Raw genomic sequence first — 12,599 nt, forward strand, 5'->3', positions numbered from 1 at the left:
TAGTACTTAAAAGTGTGCCTGGAACATAGAAGTGGCTTAGTAATAGGTGAGTTATTGAATTATGTGTTACAGGAGATTCACTTCATGCCTAGGCTGCTGGCCAAATAAAAGAATTAATAACAATGATGACGATGGTGATAGTAAGAGTAAATACATAGCACTTACTCCACGCCAAGGGCGGCTCTAAGTACTTTTTATTTAACCCCTGTAATCCTCCCCACTCCCTCAGAAGTTGGTACATTTTTTCAGATGAGGAAACTGAGGCACAGGCAGTTGAAGTTAGCTGCCAAGATCTCATGGTTTAGGCAGCGGCAGGGCCAGGCTCTGCACTCCAGTGGTCAGGCTGCAGTCTACGACCTTCACCACCACACCAGAGATTCTGAGAGTCACGAGCTCTGTGAAGGGGAAGGCCTGACAGAGGTCAATGACCATCTGAGGCCACGGATCTGACAGGGGCAGTCCTGACGCTGCCTCCCACGTGAGAAACAGGAAATAAAATCTGTGCCGTTATGAAATTTATCCTAAAGTAATGCCTTCGAGGTTTGGGTCATGGAAACATTTAAAAAATGCTGGTGTGGGCAAGACTGCACCATGTGTGTCCTTGAGCACACACCGTCATCAAGTTTGTGAGGTAACTTCGGATCGTCTCTTCACGGTTGTTTTATGATCAAATTAACTCCTGAAAAGCCTTATTTCTCAGTGTAATTTGTGCTCATTAGTGTGAAAAAGACACTCAGGCAGTTTCTGTGCTAGGACGATGTCTGAATGTTGTCATTAAGCCAGATGCCCCCAGATCAGGTGAGGGTATTGCATATGCCCCCAACATGCCCGACTCTTCTTCTGTGACACTTACCACAACTATGACTAACTAATTAACTTCCCACTTTCTTGGTTAATATCTGTCTTCCTTTCTAGGCCCCAGGGATCATGAGGACAGGGATTACATCCAGTCTGCGTTTTGCTGTTTCCCCAGCATCTAACACAACATGTAAACATGCAAACACAACAGAGTGAACATGCAATAGACATTTGCTGAATTCAAGAAAAGACAACTGCCAAGAGGCCCTCTGGGAGATTTTATTTCATGATTTCAGATTGGAAAAAACACGATCCTCGAACGTGTCCCCTAAGAGTTTCAGTGCTGTGCAAATCTGGTGCCTGAAGAACCACCAGGGAGGGGCTGCCACAGCACGGAGGCTGGGGTCAAGTCAAAGCCTTCCCTGATACTCAAATCAGAATTAAATCTCTTTTCCCCTCTTCACCTGCAGTATTTAAAAAATTTTCAGTGTAAATTCAATGGAAAAATTTCTGAATAGGTTTAAAGATTCAATGACTCAAAAATAAAAATGATATCAAGAAGTGTTTATGGAAAGTTTCATGCCCACGCCCACGCCAGAGTGAGCACTTTCATTAGTCTCCTGTGTATTTCCCAGTGTTTCTTCAAGCAAACACAAGTTCAAATAAATACATATGTTTAGGTATTCTTCACTGCCCAAATCTATTTGGTGTCAGAGTCCAGAGGGAGCAGAGTTCAAAAATGAGGGATTTATCAGCAAATTTACCCAAATTTGTGTACCTTTTGTCCTCCCACCAGCAACACACGAGAGAGAATGTCTGTTTCCCTACAGTCTTGCTGAGGGGGCTACTAGGTACCGGAATTTTTGCTAATCTGACATGAATCTCCCATCGCTTTTGTATGTCTTGTTTATCACAACACGCCACGATTTAGAGATAACTGTCCTTAGGAAGATTTATCCTCCTCAGAGCAGGTGCTCAGCTGCTAGAGGAAGGTGACAGTGAAAATAATCTGTGCATTCCAGAAATATATTTCAAAATACTTTTCTTTGCTCTGCTTTTTCCTCCTAACAGAATTTCCTTTGGGAAAAAAAAGTTCTAGAACCACTAAGACGTTTTTTGAGAGGGTACAAGAACAATTTCAGAATGGTAAAGAATTCATTCTTTAGTACTTACATATCACTTGAAGGAGTGGGTTTTGGTGAGGGGCTGGGTAAATTTGCTTCCATAATATCATTAAAACTATTGTTTCCTACATTCTTGGCCAGCTGTAACATAAACAAAACAGAACATAGCAAACTTTTTACTACTAGTTTAAAAGTTTCCTATTATTTGCTTTTGCGACTTCTGAAGATGTATTTTCCTTCATTTGACTTAAACCATCCATTCACCTGGTCAACACATATTTAGTGAGCATCTACAATGCGCCAAGCCTTGACTTTTAGAGTGCCTGGAATATAGAGATGGATAAACCACGTTCCCTCCCATAGGAGCTCATAGACTAGCATGGCCATTGATAAGAAAGCCAATAATTTTTATAATACAGTGTGATAAACGCTGGAACAGAATAGGATGTGGTCCTACACACATACATGAACTATCTGAGATTAGACAAAGCAGGTTCCACATGTGAATCTAGGTTAAATGCTTAATGACCAGCAATAGCTTTTCAACCACCACCATGCCTCACTTTCAGATCAAGCAGATTTACTTTCATTGGAGAGAAAAGAATGTAGGATGCTTTTGTATTTGGTAAAAATTAAGATGCTACAGGCAACTAACGAAGAGGCCTCAGGAAGCATTTTGTTTCTGGGTTTAAGACTCCTCCATGAAATTTTGTCTGCAAGGGCCTTTGGTTATTCAGATAATTTTGGGATCACTGTGAAGTTTAAGGAACACTCATGCAACTAGGTCTCTGGAGGAAAAACCTTGGATTTCTTGCACAGTAGTGTTTAGGGTTTGGACTCTATTTCTAGTTGTCAAACTGGGTTTCATTAATACGAGTCAAGGAGATAGAGTGACACCATTTCCATACTAAAGAAGAATGTTTCAGGTTTTAGGTCTCAGCCTTTTCTCTATCATCCTCAAGTGAATTAAAGCACCGAGTACCAGTATGATACTTTCCAAATTTCCTACTTCCTAAATCAAGAGGCTCACACCACACAAGACAGACCATCATTGCTTAATGGATGCTCAGATGACAGAGGCTGCTGGCTGGGTGACTAATTGCCCTAACTTTTGGGTATTTTTCTCCAGACAAGGCTAGTGATAAGCTAGGCTTTCAAATTTTTGAGTCCCAGGCTTACTTAGGTTCTGCCGAAGAGCCTTCCGTCTGAGAAGGAACCCAATTTTACTTCGAACATTTTCATTCTCAATATAAAAACTCTCTCACCGTGCACCAGGGCTCAAATAATGCCAGACAGGGCTTACGATCACAAGGCATCATGGGGGATGCCAAGAGGGCCTTCTCTTCCTTCATTTGGTGTACTGCAGGGCCCAACTTAACTTGGACCTGAGGAGGGCTCCCAATTTAGGTGAATCGTGATGGGAAGGGTAGGGGTTACGTGAAAAACACATGTCAGTGTTTATAATACTTTTTTCCATATTATATAGCTAAGCACCACAACTTCACACCATTTTCTTCCTTACTACCTAAAGAAATTATGGGTTAAGGAGTGATTGCATTTATGACAGTAGCTAAGAGGCTACCCTCAATACATGTGTACTTTTACAAACTTACAAACAGTAAAAATAGAGAAAACCTCTTTAGTCATTATTTTTAATAACATAAGCCACTAAATAAAGTGAACATGTGAGTTCAACCCTAACTCCCTTTATTGCTATTATAGTGAATCATACAAAAACTAATTCTGAAAGAGAAAAGCAGCTTTGAAGAAGCCCATCCTAGAAGAAAAGAGCCAGTTTAGTTGAACTAATTTTAGAAACGTATGATTCACCAGTTCTTCAAACAGGAAATAGAAATAGTCAATGTCACATACCACAAAATTTACTTTTTAAATATCTATGCAAATTCACTGAATTTAGGAATTAGAATTCTTTGTACTCAGCAGAAACAAAAAAACCCAAAGCAATATATTAAATATTTTCATGACAACAAACAAAGTTTCCTTCCAAAGTACAGGTCACTACTTACCAAGAGTTCAGAAGTTCCTAATTTGTCTAGTTCCAAAGACTGAATGCGAGAAATATGAACCCCCATTTCCCTATGGATGCCGGAACATTCTATACAGGTCAATATACCCAAGTTGGTTGAAAGCCAGGTGGGTTCTGTGGAAAGGATTTTGAAGACAATGAAAGAAACAAGATACCTAATTTTAGTGTGCTAACTACAGAGGAAGCTAAAACAGTAGTAGTAAAACTTAAGAATTATAAGGGAAAAATTTAAATGGAAGAAATGAATGCTTGCGGTTTAGCCTAGGGACTATTATAAAACTTAATAGCTTATTAGAGAGCAAAGGGCAGCAAGACAAATTTTTAAAAATTTCCTTTCAATACTGAATTGACAACAAAATTAAGTGTTTTATTCTTATGAAAACGAGAGAAAGACTTTTGTTCAAGGTTCCATGAAGCATCCTGAGGCCTTGAGGGAGGTGTTCCCTGACGGCCATATCACTCCTGACAGTGATGGATTGAGGGCCTATTAGTGCAGCACACAGGGACTGGGTTCTGCAGCATCATTAACCTCACGTTACCACTTGCTTCAACCCAACGTCTTGGTTATGGCTCCTCCATAGCACCTCTTGGTGATAAGACAGCTTTAAATACTGAACACCAAATGTTTCTTTTAGAGACCTAAGCCTGTGCTACAACTGCCAAGAGTTCCAGAACAGTGGGAACAAATATTTCTATGATACAAAACCTTCAGGGTTCTCTCTCTGTGGCAAGCTTCTTTTCAATAGGTTAATACCTGAGTATTTCCTACTCCTCGGCCATATTTTCACACTGTGTGAGTCACGATCACACACGTACACGAAAACAGTAGAAAACATGAGGCTTTTCTCTGAGGTGCTTATGGAATGTTGTACAGAGAAGTCCATTTTCATAATTAAAAGAATAAGAAAGTATATCATAATGCTTAAGAATAACAAGTTTGTGTCTGTGTTCTAACCCCACTAGCTTTGTGACCTTAGGCAAGTCACTTAACCTCTCTTAATTTTCCAGTTTTTTCATCTGTAAATGGGGATAATATTAGTATCTTGCTCACACAGCTTCTGTGAGGATTCAATAAATTAATATAAGCAAAACAACTAGCACAATGCTTATTACAATGTAAGCAGTGAATAAATGTTAGCTACTGTCAACATCTAGGTAATACACTTGCTATTTGAAAATAGAAGTTTGGGGGAAGGTGACACCAACGTGATACAGAGGTTGGGGAGGTCTTACTGAGCAGAAACAAAGGAAAGTAATATAGCACATGTCAGCCTATTTCACATACACCATTTTATTAAGTCCTCATAACAACTGAGGTTTATTCTCCCATTTTTAGGATGAGGAAATCAAAGATCAGAATAGTAAACCTTGGCACGAGGTCATCCAGGCTGTGGGTGGTAGGCTGGTGATTCAAAACTAGGATGATGGACTCTGTGTCCAGTGCTCTCTCCACACTGTCCATGGACTACTGAACTGGACTTTTCAGGAAAGGTAGCATTTTGGCAGGTGACCATGTAGGGAGAGCACGTGTGAGCTTTCCAAGTAGAGCACAGAGCGTGGGTAAAAGCAGCTCAGAGGTGAGAACATTCAAGTGGGGAATATGTGTTGGGTGTGTGTCTATATCCACAGGGAGACAAAGCTTGTAAATAACTAGCTCATTTATACTCTGCAGGAAGAGAAAGGACATTTAAGAAGCCAGCCCAAGTTTGGGGGCAAATACCTGACGAGCCACAATCGCAGCAGACGTCATTCCCAGGGAGCCGCTGGACGTCCTCGATAATGGCTTTTGTCAGGTCTTCCAAGCTGTTCTCCCCCGTGCTCTGCTCTCCACGGAAGGCCATGGTGAGGGCCTCTTCTTTGCTGTTGGTCAACACTGATATCCATCTGTTGTCAAAAACAGGAGGCGGGAGACAGAAGAGCAGGGCCATTGCTTTCTCCCTCTACTGAAAAGTATCTCTTTTCATCAAGAATGTCCAAAAAAGACCTCTGCCCCCCAGATAGCAATAAAGTGAAGAAAGATGAAAGAAATTAAACCTGAAGGAAAGAGAGTTAAAGAATGAAAAGCAACACATTGGAGAGAATGAGAGAGATGAGAGGAACAGATGAGAGAGGTAAAGATCAATATAACTCAGGATGTGCACAAAGACACAAGGGCTTGCGTTTTCATTTGGACAGAATAAAGGGAACATCAGAATGCAGGGCACCCAGTGCAGGACCAACCCAACGCAAGGATGAGAAAGAACTGGGAGCAATGAATAGGAGGCAGGAAAGAGAGTTTACAAAAGGCGTCTGTTCTCTGGAAGTCCACGTCAGTGGCGGCATTTAAAATGAAAATGAAGGGATATTTCATTAGCAGCTATGAAAATTTATGCTTATGAAAAAGGCATGTTAACATGAAACATGCTGATGTTTATAACATGAAATGAAAAGTGCAGGCTATTAAACTGTATACATAGTATGGCCACAATATGTGCCAAACAAAATAACCTTTTGCTACCAATCTATGCATAAAACACCTAAATACCCAACGACAGGGGGTTAATAGTTTGAAATAACTAAAGTGGACTAGTTAGCCAGGTATTAAAATTTAAGTTTTCAACTATTTTTTGGATGACATTAAGGGAATGCTCACAATATAATGTTTTATGAAATAAATATGAAATAAATTATTACATAATCCCAAATTTAAATGTATGCACAGATCATGCATTTTGTTCGGGGGAAAAAAGGCTAGAAAGAAATCCACCAAAATGTTGTCTCTGAGTGATTTTCTGTAGGGAAAATGGATAGATGGATTTCAATGACTGCCTTGCTGTAATTTTCCAAATCTATTAACAGCCCATACTACTTTCATGAATGAGGAAAAAAAGTCAAATTCGGGGCTGGCCCAATGGTTTAGCAGTTAAGTTCGTGCACTCTGCTTTGGCCGCCCGGGGTTTGCGGGTTTGGATCTGGGGAGTGGACTGATGCACCGCCTGTCAGGCCATGCAGTGGCGGTGTCCCATATAGAGTGGAGGAAGATGGGCACAGATGCTAGCCCCGGGCCAATCTTCCTTGGCAAAAAGAGGAGACTTGGCAACAGATGTTAGCTCAGGGCTAATCTTCCTCACATACACACAAAAAAAGTCAAATTCATTTTTTAAAGAAGAAAATGAAAAACGTTTCCAAACCACGGTTTGTTCTCACCGACTGCACAGACAGCTAATAACTACTCTTAACAGAGAATACAGAGATCCAGACCTTAGTCTCTAGACTTTTCTGTGTGTCTTATAGGATGAAATGGATATGAAACAAAAGACTACCCACAACAGGTTTTGAATCAGTGACAGAGACAGCAATGAGAATGAAAAACAGAACTACCTGGTGTACGTGAACTGCAAGTCACATCTTTGACTCTAGGTGGCGCTCACCCCCAGCATGTTGTGACAAACTTGTTTGTCATGTTAGCTTTCCTATCGTGACACAGAAAACTCAACACCTCAAAACCAACAGTCTAGGAATGGGGGGGTGGGCGGGCACTTAATACCTTTTAAATTAAATAATATTTTTTCTATCACTTAGTCTCAAGTTAGAAACTAGAAATTGTTTTGTTAAAAACACTTCAAGAAACTGGGTTCAACAGGACCGGTCACTGCGCATTTTATCAGCAGCACGGAGGATACTGGAGTTTTCACTTTGACTGCAGAGTCTCTATTTTGCTTTGCTTAGGAATTCTGATATTTTGGCTATCTAATATTACCAGTACCTACTATGTGCCAAGTGCTTATAATTTTTGAAATATAATCCTCCAACAAGGCCTCTGAGTTAGGGTTTATAATGCTTTACAGATGAGGAAACTGAGGCCTAGAGAGGTTAAATGACTTGCCCATGGTCCTACAGATGGACTGATGTCAGGCTAGGACAAAACACCACCACTGCTGATCACCTTTCTTCAGGGACCCGTCCCTTAGGCCACATCTGCCTTTGTACCCAAGAGCTCAGGACAAACAAAGAAACAAAGTTTGTCATGACAATCAGAAAATGGATATTGGTTAAAAGACAATTAACTTTCCAGAGGAATAATTCAAATTTGGTGGACTGGAACGGCTACACGTCAAATGGGTCACGAATCAAAGCAACTATTTCTGACAATTAAAAAAAAACTTCTAAATTATTTTAAGGTAACAGGCAAACAAAAAAATATAAGAAATAAAATAATGTACAGTTGTCTCAAAACCCTGCGAGGAATATAATATACTGACAAGAAGACTGAGGAAGATAATCTTTCTAAGGTCAAAAAGCCACTAACGGGGAGATTCTGCACTAGAAGTCATGTCTGCACTAGAAGTCATGTCTGCGTGACTTCAAACCTGCGCCTGCCTCCTTTCTCGGCGAGAAGGGATTTCTTCAGTTCATTTTCCTTCCACAGGAGAAAGAAACTCAGCGATGCAGTGAAACTGCCTCTATGTAACTGGGAGGTACATGAAGCACCGAGACCTCCCTCTGGGGCATATGCTTTCCCTGTAGGATGCCATTACTTCCCACATCTCTCAAGACGAAGTCCCCTATAACCACCACCAGCACCCAAAGAGAATTCCGAGTGCAAAATGTGCAGCTACTGTGGAATGGGCCCAGCAGCCCTTTTACTGAAGGGTGTTAAGTCCTGCAGGCAAGAAACCAATGCCTCTTTGACCAAACTGGGACTGAATTACCTGTAAGTCATAAGAGTCGATGAAATATTACAGGCCTGGGCTTGAGATATAAGAGAACCAAGAGGAAGTGGATGTGTCCCTTGCCTCATGCAGATCTCTCACCTGTCCTCCCCTTAGGGCTTTGAGGAAAGAAAGGAGGAGAAAAGAGTGGAATATGAGATAGGGAAGCAATATTCCAAGGTGTTTTGGAACTCTGTCCAGGAAACTTAATGGGACATGCGGCAGAATGCCCCATACGTGTGACTGCATGTGGTACCTTTTCTAGAAGGAGCCAGTAACACCCATCACAACCAGGAAAGCTGCCTGCTTGAAGCACCTTTCATTGCTACCTTCCAAAAGGAGCCTGAGAGAGTCACCTATTGTTGTTCCCTTGTCTTTTAAACGAGGAGACTAAAGTTCCCAGAAGTAAACAAGCAATGCCAGTGAATCAAGGCAAGGGTAACGGTTTGGACTTTTCAATTCTCTTGCCTCCGAAATCCTATCCTATAAGCCATGGACTCTGAATCACATAGCTGAACATTTTACAGAACCAGTGTGATGGACTGGAAACAGCACGGGCATTAGAGCAAGAATTTCAATCACACATCTATTAACCTCAGTTTGTTTAATCATCTGCAAAATGGGTATAACCATGCCAACCTTGTGGTGTGTTTGAAAAGGATTTGGAGATAATACAGGTAAGACCCTGCTGCTTGGCTCACAGTAGGCCCTCATTACTGGGAGGAATTACACAGCCATTGTACACTGGCAGACTTCCTTCTCCAACTTGACCATAAGACCCCCAGGATACCAGGACTGTGGCCATAGGCACACAGGCCTCAGTTTCCTCATTTTTAAACTAAGGATAATAGTCTGGGGTTGTGACCTACACTCAGCACAGTAAGGTCTCAATAAATATTACCTCTCTCTGAATCTGTGAGTAGAAGGCCAGCCCTCCTGACTTCTCCCATTCTCATCTGGTTCCTAGTCACCCTCCAGTTTGCCAACTCTATACCCACAAAACCTAGCCATTGATGGCTTCCTTTCTGCTCCTTCCCGTTGCTTCTGGGCTAGAAGAACCTCCCACCCGGAGTGCAGAGTATTGACAACCTTCTCCCGTGAGCCAGTGCAACCTGCTTACTTTCCTCTTGGAAGTCATCTCTGAGCAATATCCCCAAGACCCCATGAGAGTGTGCACCCCTCATCTGTGTTCCCACAACACCCTGCCTCCGTCCTGGCACTAGGTCACCTGCCTGTCGCTTCCAGCAGAGACCGAGTTCCTGCAGGGAGGGCTCCATCTAGCTTAAAGTTGTGTTCTCAAAGCTTTGCATCATTCTCGGCATGTGCTCAGCTTACATTAAATATACAGATCATTGGATCTGTATCAACAGACCTTTCTCCTTTTCCTTCATCTCTCCTACCTTCTCTCTCAGCTTTCCCCGCCCCCTTTTTTACTCTGTTTCTCCCAACGCTACATCCTGTCTACCCATTTCTTATTCTCTTTCTGATCCCTTATTATTTCCCCCCTGAGATGAGGAAAGAGTAAAATTCTTCAGAGGAGGAAAGGGGCAGAGAGAAAAGAGGTGAGCGTAAGGCGAAAAGGGTGTGAAGAGAATTCTGTGGCCCCATGGAAATAATTAAGGAAGGAAATTAACATTTATTGTGTGCCACCGACGGAATAGCAACTTAAAAATTTGAACACTACAAAAGGTTTAGTTGCCAGCTTTCACACAAACGTCTCCTGTCCAGGCAGCTGAGAAGGCAATGGTCACACACTGCTTTTTCAGTCCTGGCAGGCTACAGCAAGGAAGAGGGAATGAAGATGGCTCAGGACCAGAGATAACACTGAAAAGGGGGCTGCCTAGGGTTGCACACCTGGTCAGGTGAGGGTAGGATTCCCACCCAGGAGCATGTGTGACACCAAACCCAATCCTTCCCACTACCCCAGGCTCCCTTTAACTGAGCCGTGCTCACCCCACAAGAGGTACCCGCCAATACCCTTCCTTCAGGACCAGGCTCTCCTGCTCCTCTCACAATAACAGCCAAGAATCCAGGAAGACTGGCGCACGCATGTGGCCACTACACATTGAGTAAGCCCCTGCCAAGTGCAGGTGATGTGATTAAAAGATGAGGGAGCCACAGTCCTTGTTCTCAAGAAGCTCTCGGTCTCTCGAGGGCTCATACTGAACCAGGGGATCACAGAGGGGTGAGAGGAGTGGCGAGGCTAGAGCAGAGTCTTGAAGGAGGCACTGGAGTTAACTGAGCATCCCAGGCCGAGGGAAGAGCATGTGAAGGCCCAGAGGTGGGAAATAAGCACGTGGAACCCCCAGGAGCGGTGCTTAGCAACAAAAAGAAAACTGTAAGGTATACTGTACAGGGGAGAGGTGCTTTTTCCATTCAAAGCACTGTGTCATTACTTCAAAACTACTTACGCTACATAATCCTGCTCATCTTCTGCCTGAAAGTGATACGTCCTATTATCTAAAATACAAAAAAGAAAAAAAGTGAAAACTTAGAAAGCAGAATGTCTTCAGGTATAATGCAAAAATTGAAAGTTCTTAGAAAAAAGAAAACACAGTAAAAGGAGAGTTTTGGTTTTTTTTTTTATTGATGTTTTAATGGTTTCTAACATTGTGAAATTTTGGGTTGTACATTTTTGTTTGTCCATCACCACATATATGACTCCCTTCACCCCTTGTGCCCACCCCCCACCCCCACTGCCCGGGTAACCACAGTCCAGTTTTCTCTGTCCATGTGTTGGTTTATATTCCACATATGAGTGAGATCATACAGTGTTTGTCTTTCTCTTTCTGGCTTATTTCACTTAACATAATACGCTCCAGGCCCATCCATGTTGTTGCAAATGGGACGATTTTGTCTTTTTTTATGGCTGAGTAGTATTCCATTGTATATATATACCACATTTTCTTAATCCAATCGTCAGTTGAGGGACACTTAGGTTGCTTCTACTTCTTGGCTATGGTGAATAATGCTGCAATGAACATAGGGGTGCATAAGCCTCTTTGGATTGTTGATTTCAGGTGCGTTGGATAGATTCCCAGTAGTGGGATGGCTGGATCATAGGGCATCTCTATTTTTAATTCTTTGAGGAATCTCCATACCGTTTTCCATAGAGGCTGCACCAATTTGCATTCCCACCAGCTGTGTATGAGGGTTCCTGTTTCTCCACATCCTCTCCAACATTTGTTGTTTTTTGTCTTGGTGATTATAGCCATTCTAACGGGCGTGAGGTGGTATCTTAGTGTTGTTTTGATTTGCATTTCCCTGATGATTAGTGATGTTGAGCATCTTTTCATGTGCCTATTGGCCATCTGTATATCTTCCTTGGAGAAGTGTCTGTTCATTTCCTCTGCCCATTTTTTGATCGGGTTGTTTGTTTTTTTGTTGTTCAATTGTGTGAGTTCTTTATATATTATGGAGATCAACCCCTTGTCAGATGTATGTTTTGCAAATATTCTCTCCCAGCTGGTTGGTTGGTTGTTCATCTTGATTCTGGTTTCATTTGTCTTATAAAAGCTCTTTAATCTGATAAAGTCCCACTTGTTTATTTTTTCTTTAGTTTCCCTAGTCTGGGTAGGCATGTCATCCGAAAAGATTAAAAGGAGAGTTTTAATATATTTTTTTACACCATTTTATCTTAGCAGTTACACAATTCACTTTGCCAATATTATTTTTCCGAAGTGCAACAGGAATACAATAAAAAAACCACAAATACCACAAAAACACCTGGCACTTCTTATGAAAAAAAGTGGGCAGGGGGACAGGTCCTACCTGATCAAAGTGGACGTCAGTGACAAACTGGAGAGTGCTGGCTACCAACTTAGTATTTTTGTTTTTGTTTTCAATTTGCCTTTTACTGTTTCCCTTACAAAATAATTTCCTTTTCAGAAGTACCTCATAACTCGGGGCAGCTCCGGCAAGCACGCATGTTCTGCCCCG

At 41.9% G+C, this 12,599-nt stretch overlaps 1 protein-coding gene across 3 annotated transcripts in view; it reads right to left on the reverse strand.

Moving 5' to 3' along the window:
* The window catches only part of ASAP1 (ArfGAP with SH3 domain, ankyrin repeat and PH domain 1), a 355,431-nt gene that overhangs the window by 43,466 nt on the left and 299,366 nt on the right, over window positions 1–12,599 (reverse strand). For all 3 annotated transcript variants that reach the window (XM_058564945.1, XM_058564942.1, XM_058564946.1), the window contains 4 exons: window positions 11,072–11,120; window positions 5,690–5,853; window positions 3,950–4,083; window positions 1,972–2,063 (listed from right to left, as the gene is read on the reverse strand). In XM_058564945.1, coding sequence (XP_058420928.1) covers window positions 1,972–2,063; window positions 3,950–4,083; window positions 5,690–5,853; window positions 11,072–11,120 — 439 coding nt within the window. The remainder of the gene's footprint in view (window positions 1–1,971; window positions 2,064–3,949; window positions 4,084–5,689; window positions 5,854–11,071; window positions 11,121–12,599) is intronic.

Source organism: Diceros bicornis, chromosome 21 (assembly GCF_020826845.1).
Source record: "Diceros bicornis minor isolate mBicDic1 chromosome 21, mDicBic1.mat.cur, whole genome shotgun sequence".
Classification (NCBI taxonomy): Eukaryota; Metazoa; Chordata; class Mammalia; order Perissodactyla; family Rhinocerotidae; genus Diceros; species Diceros bicornis.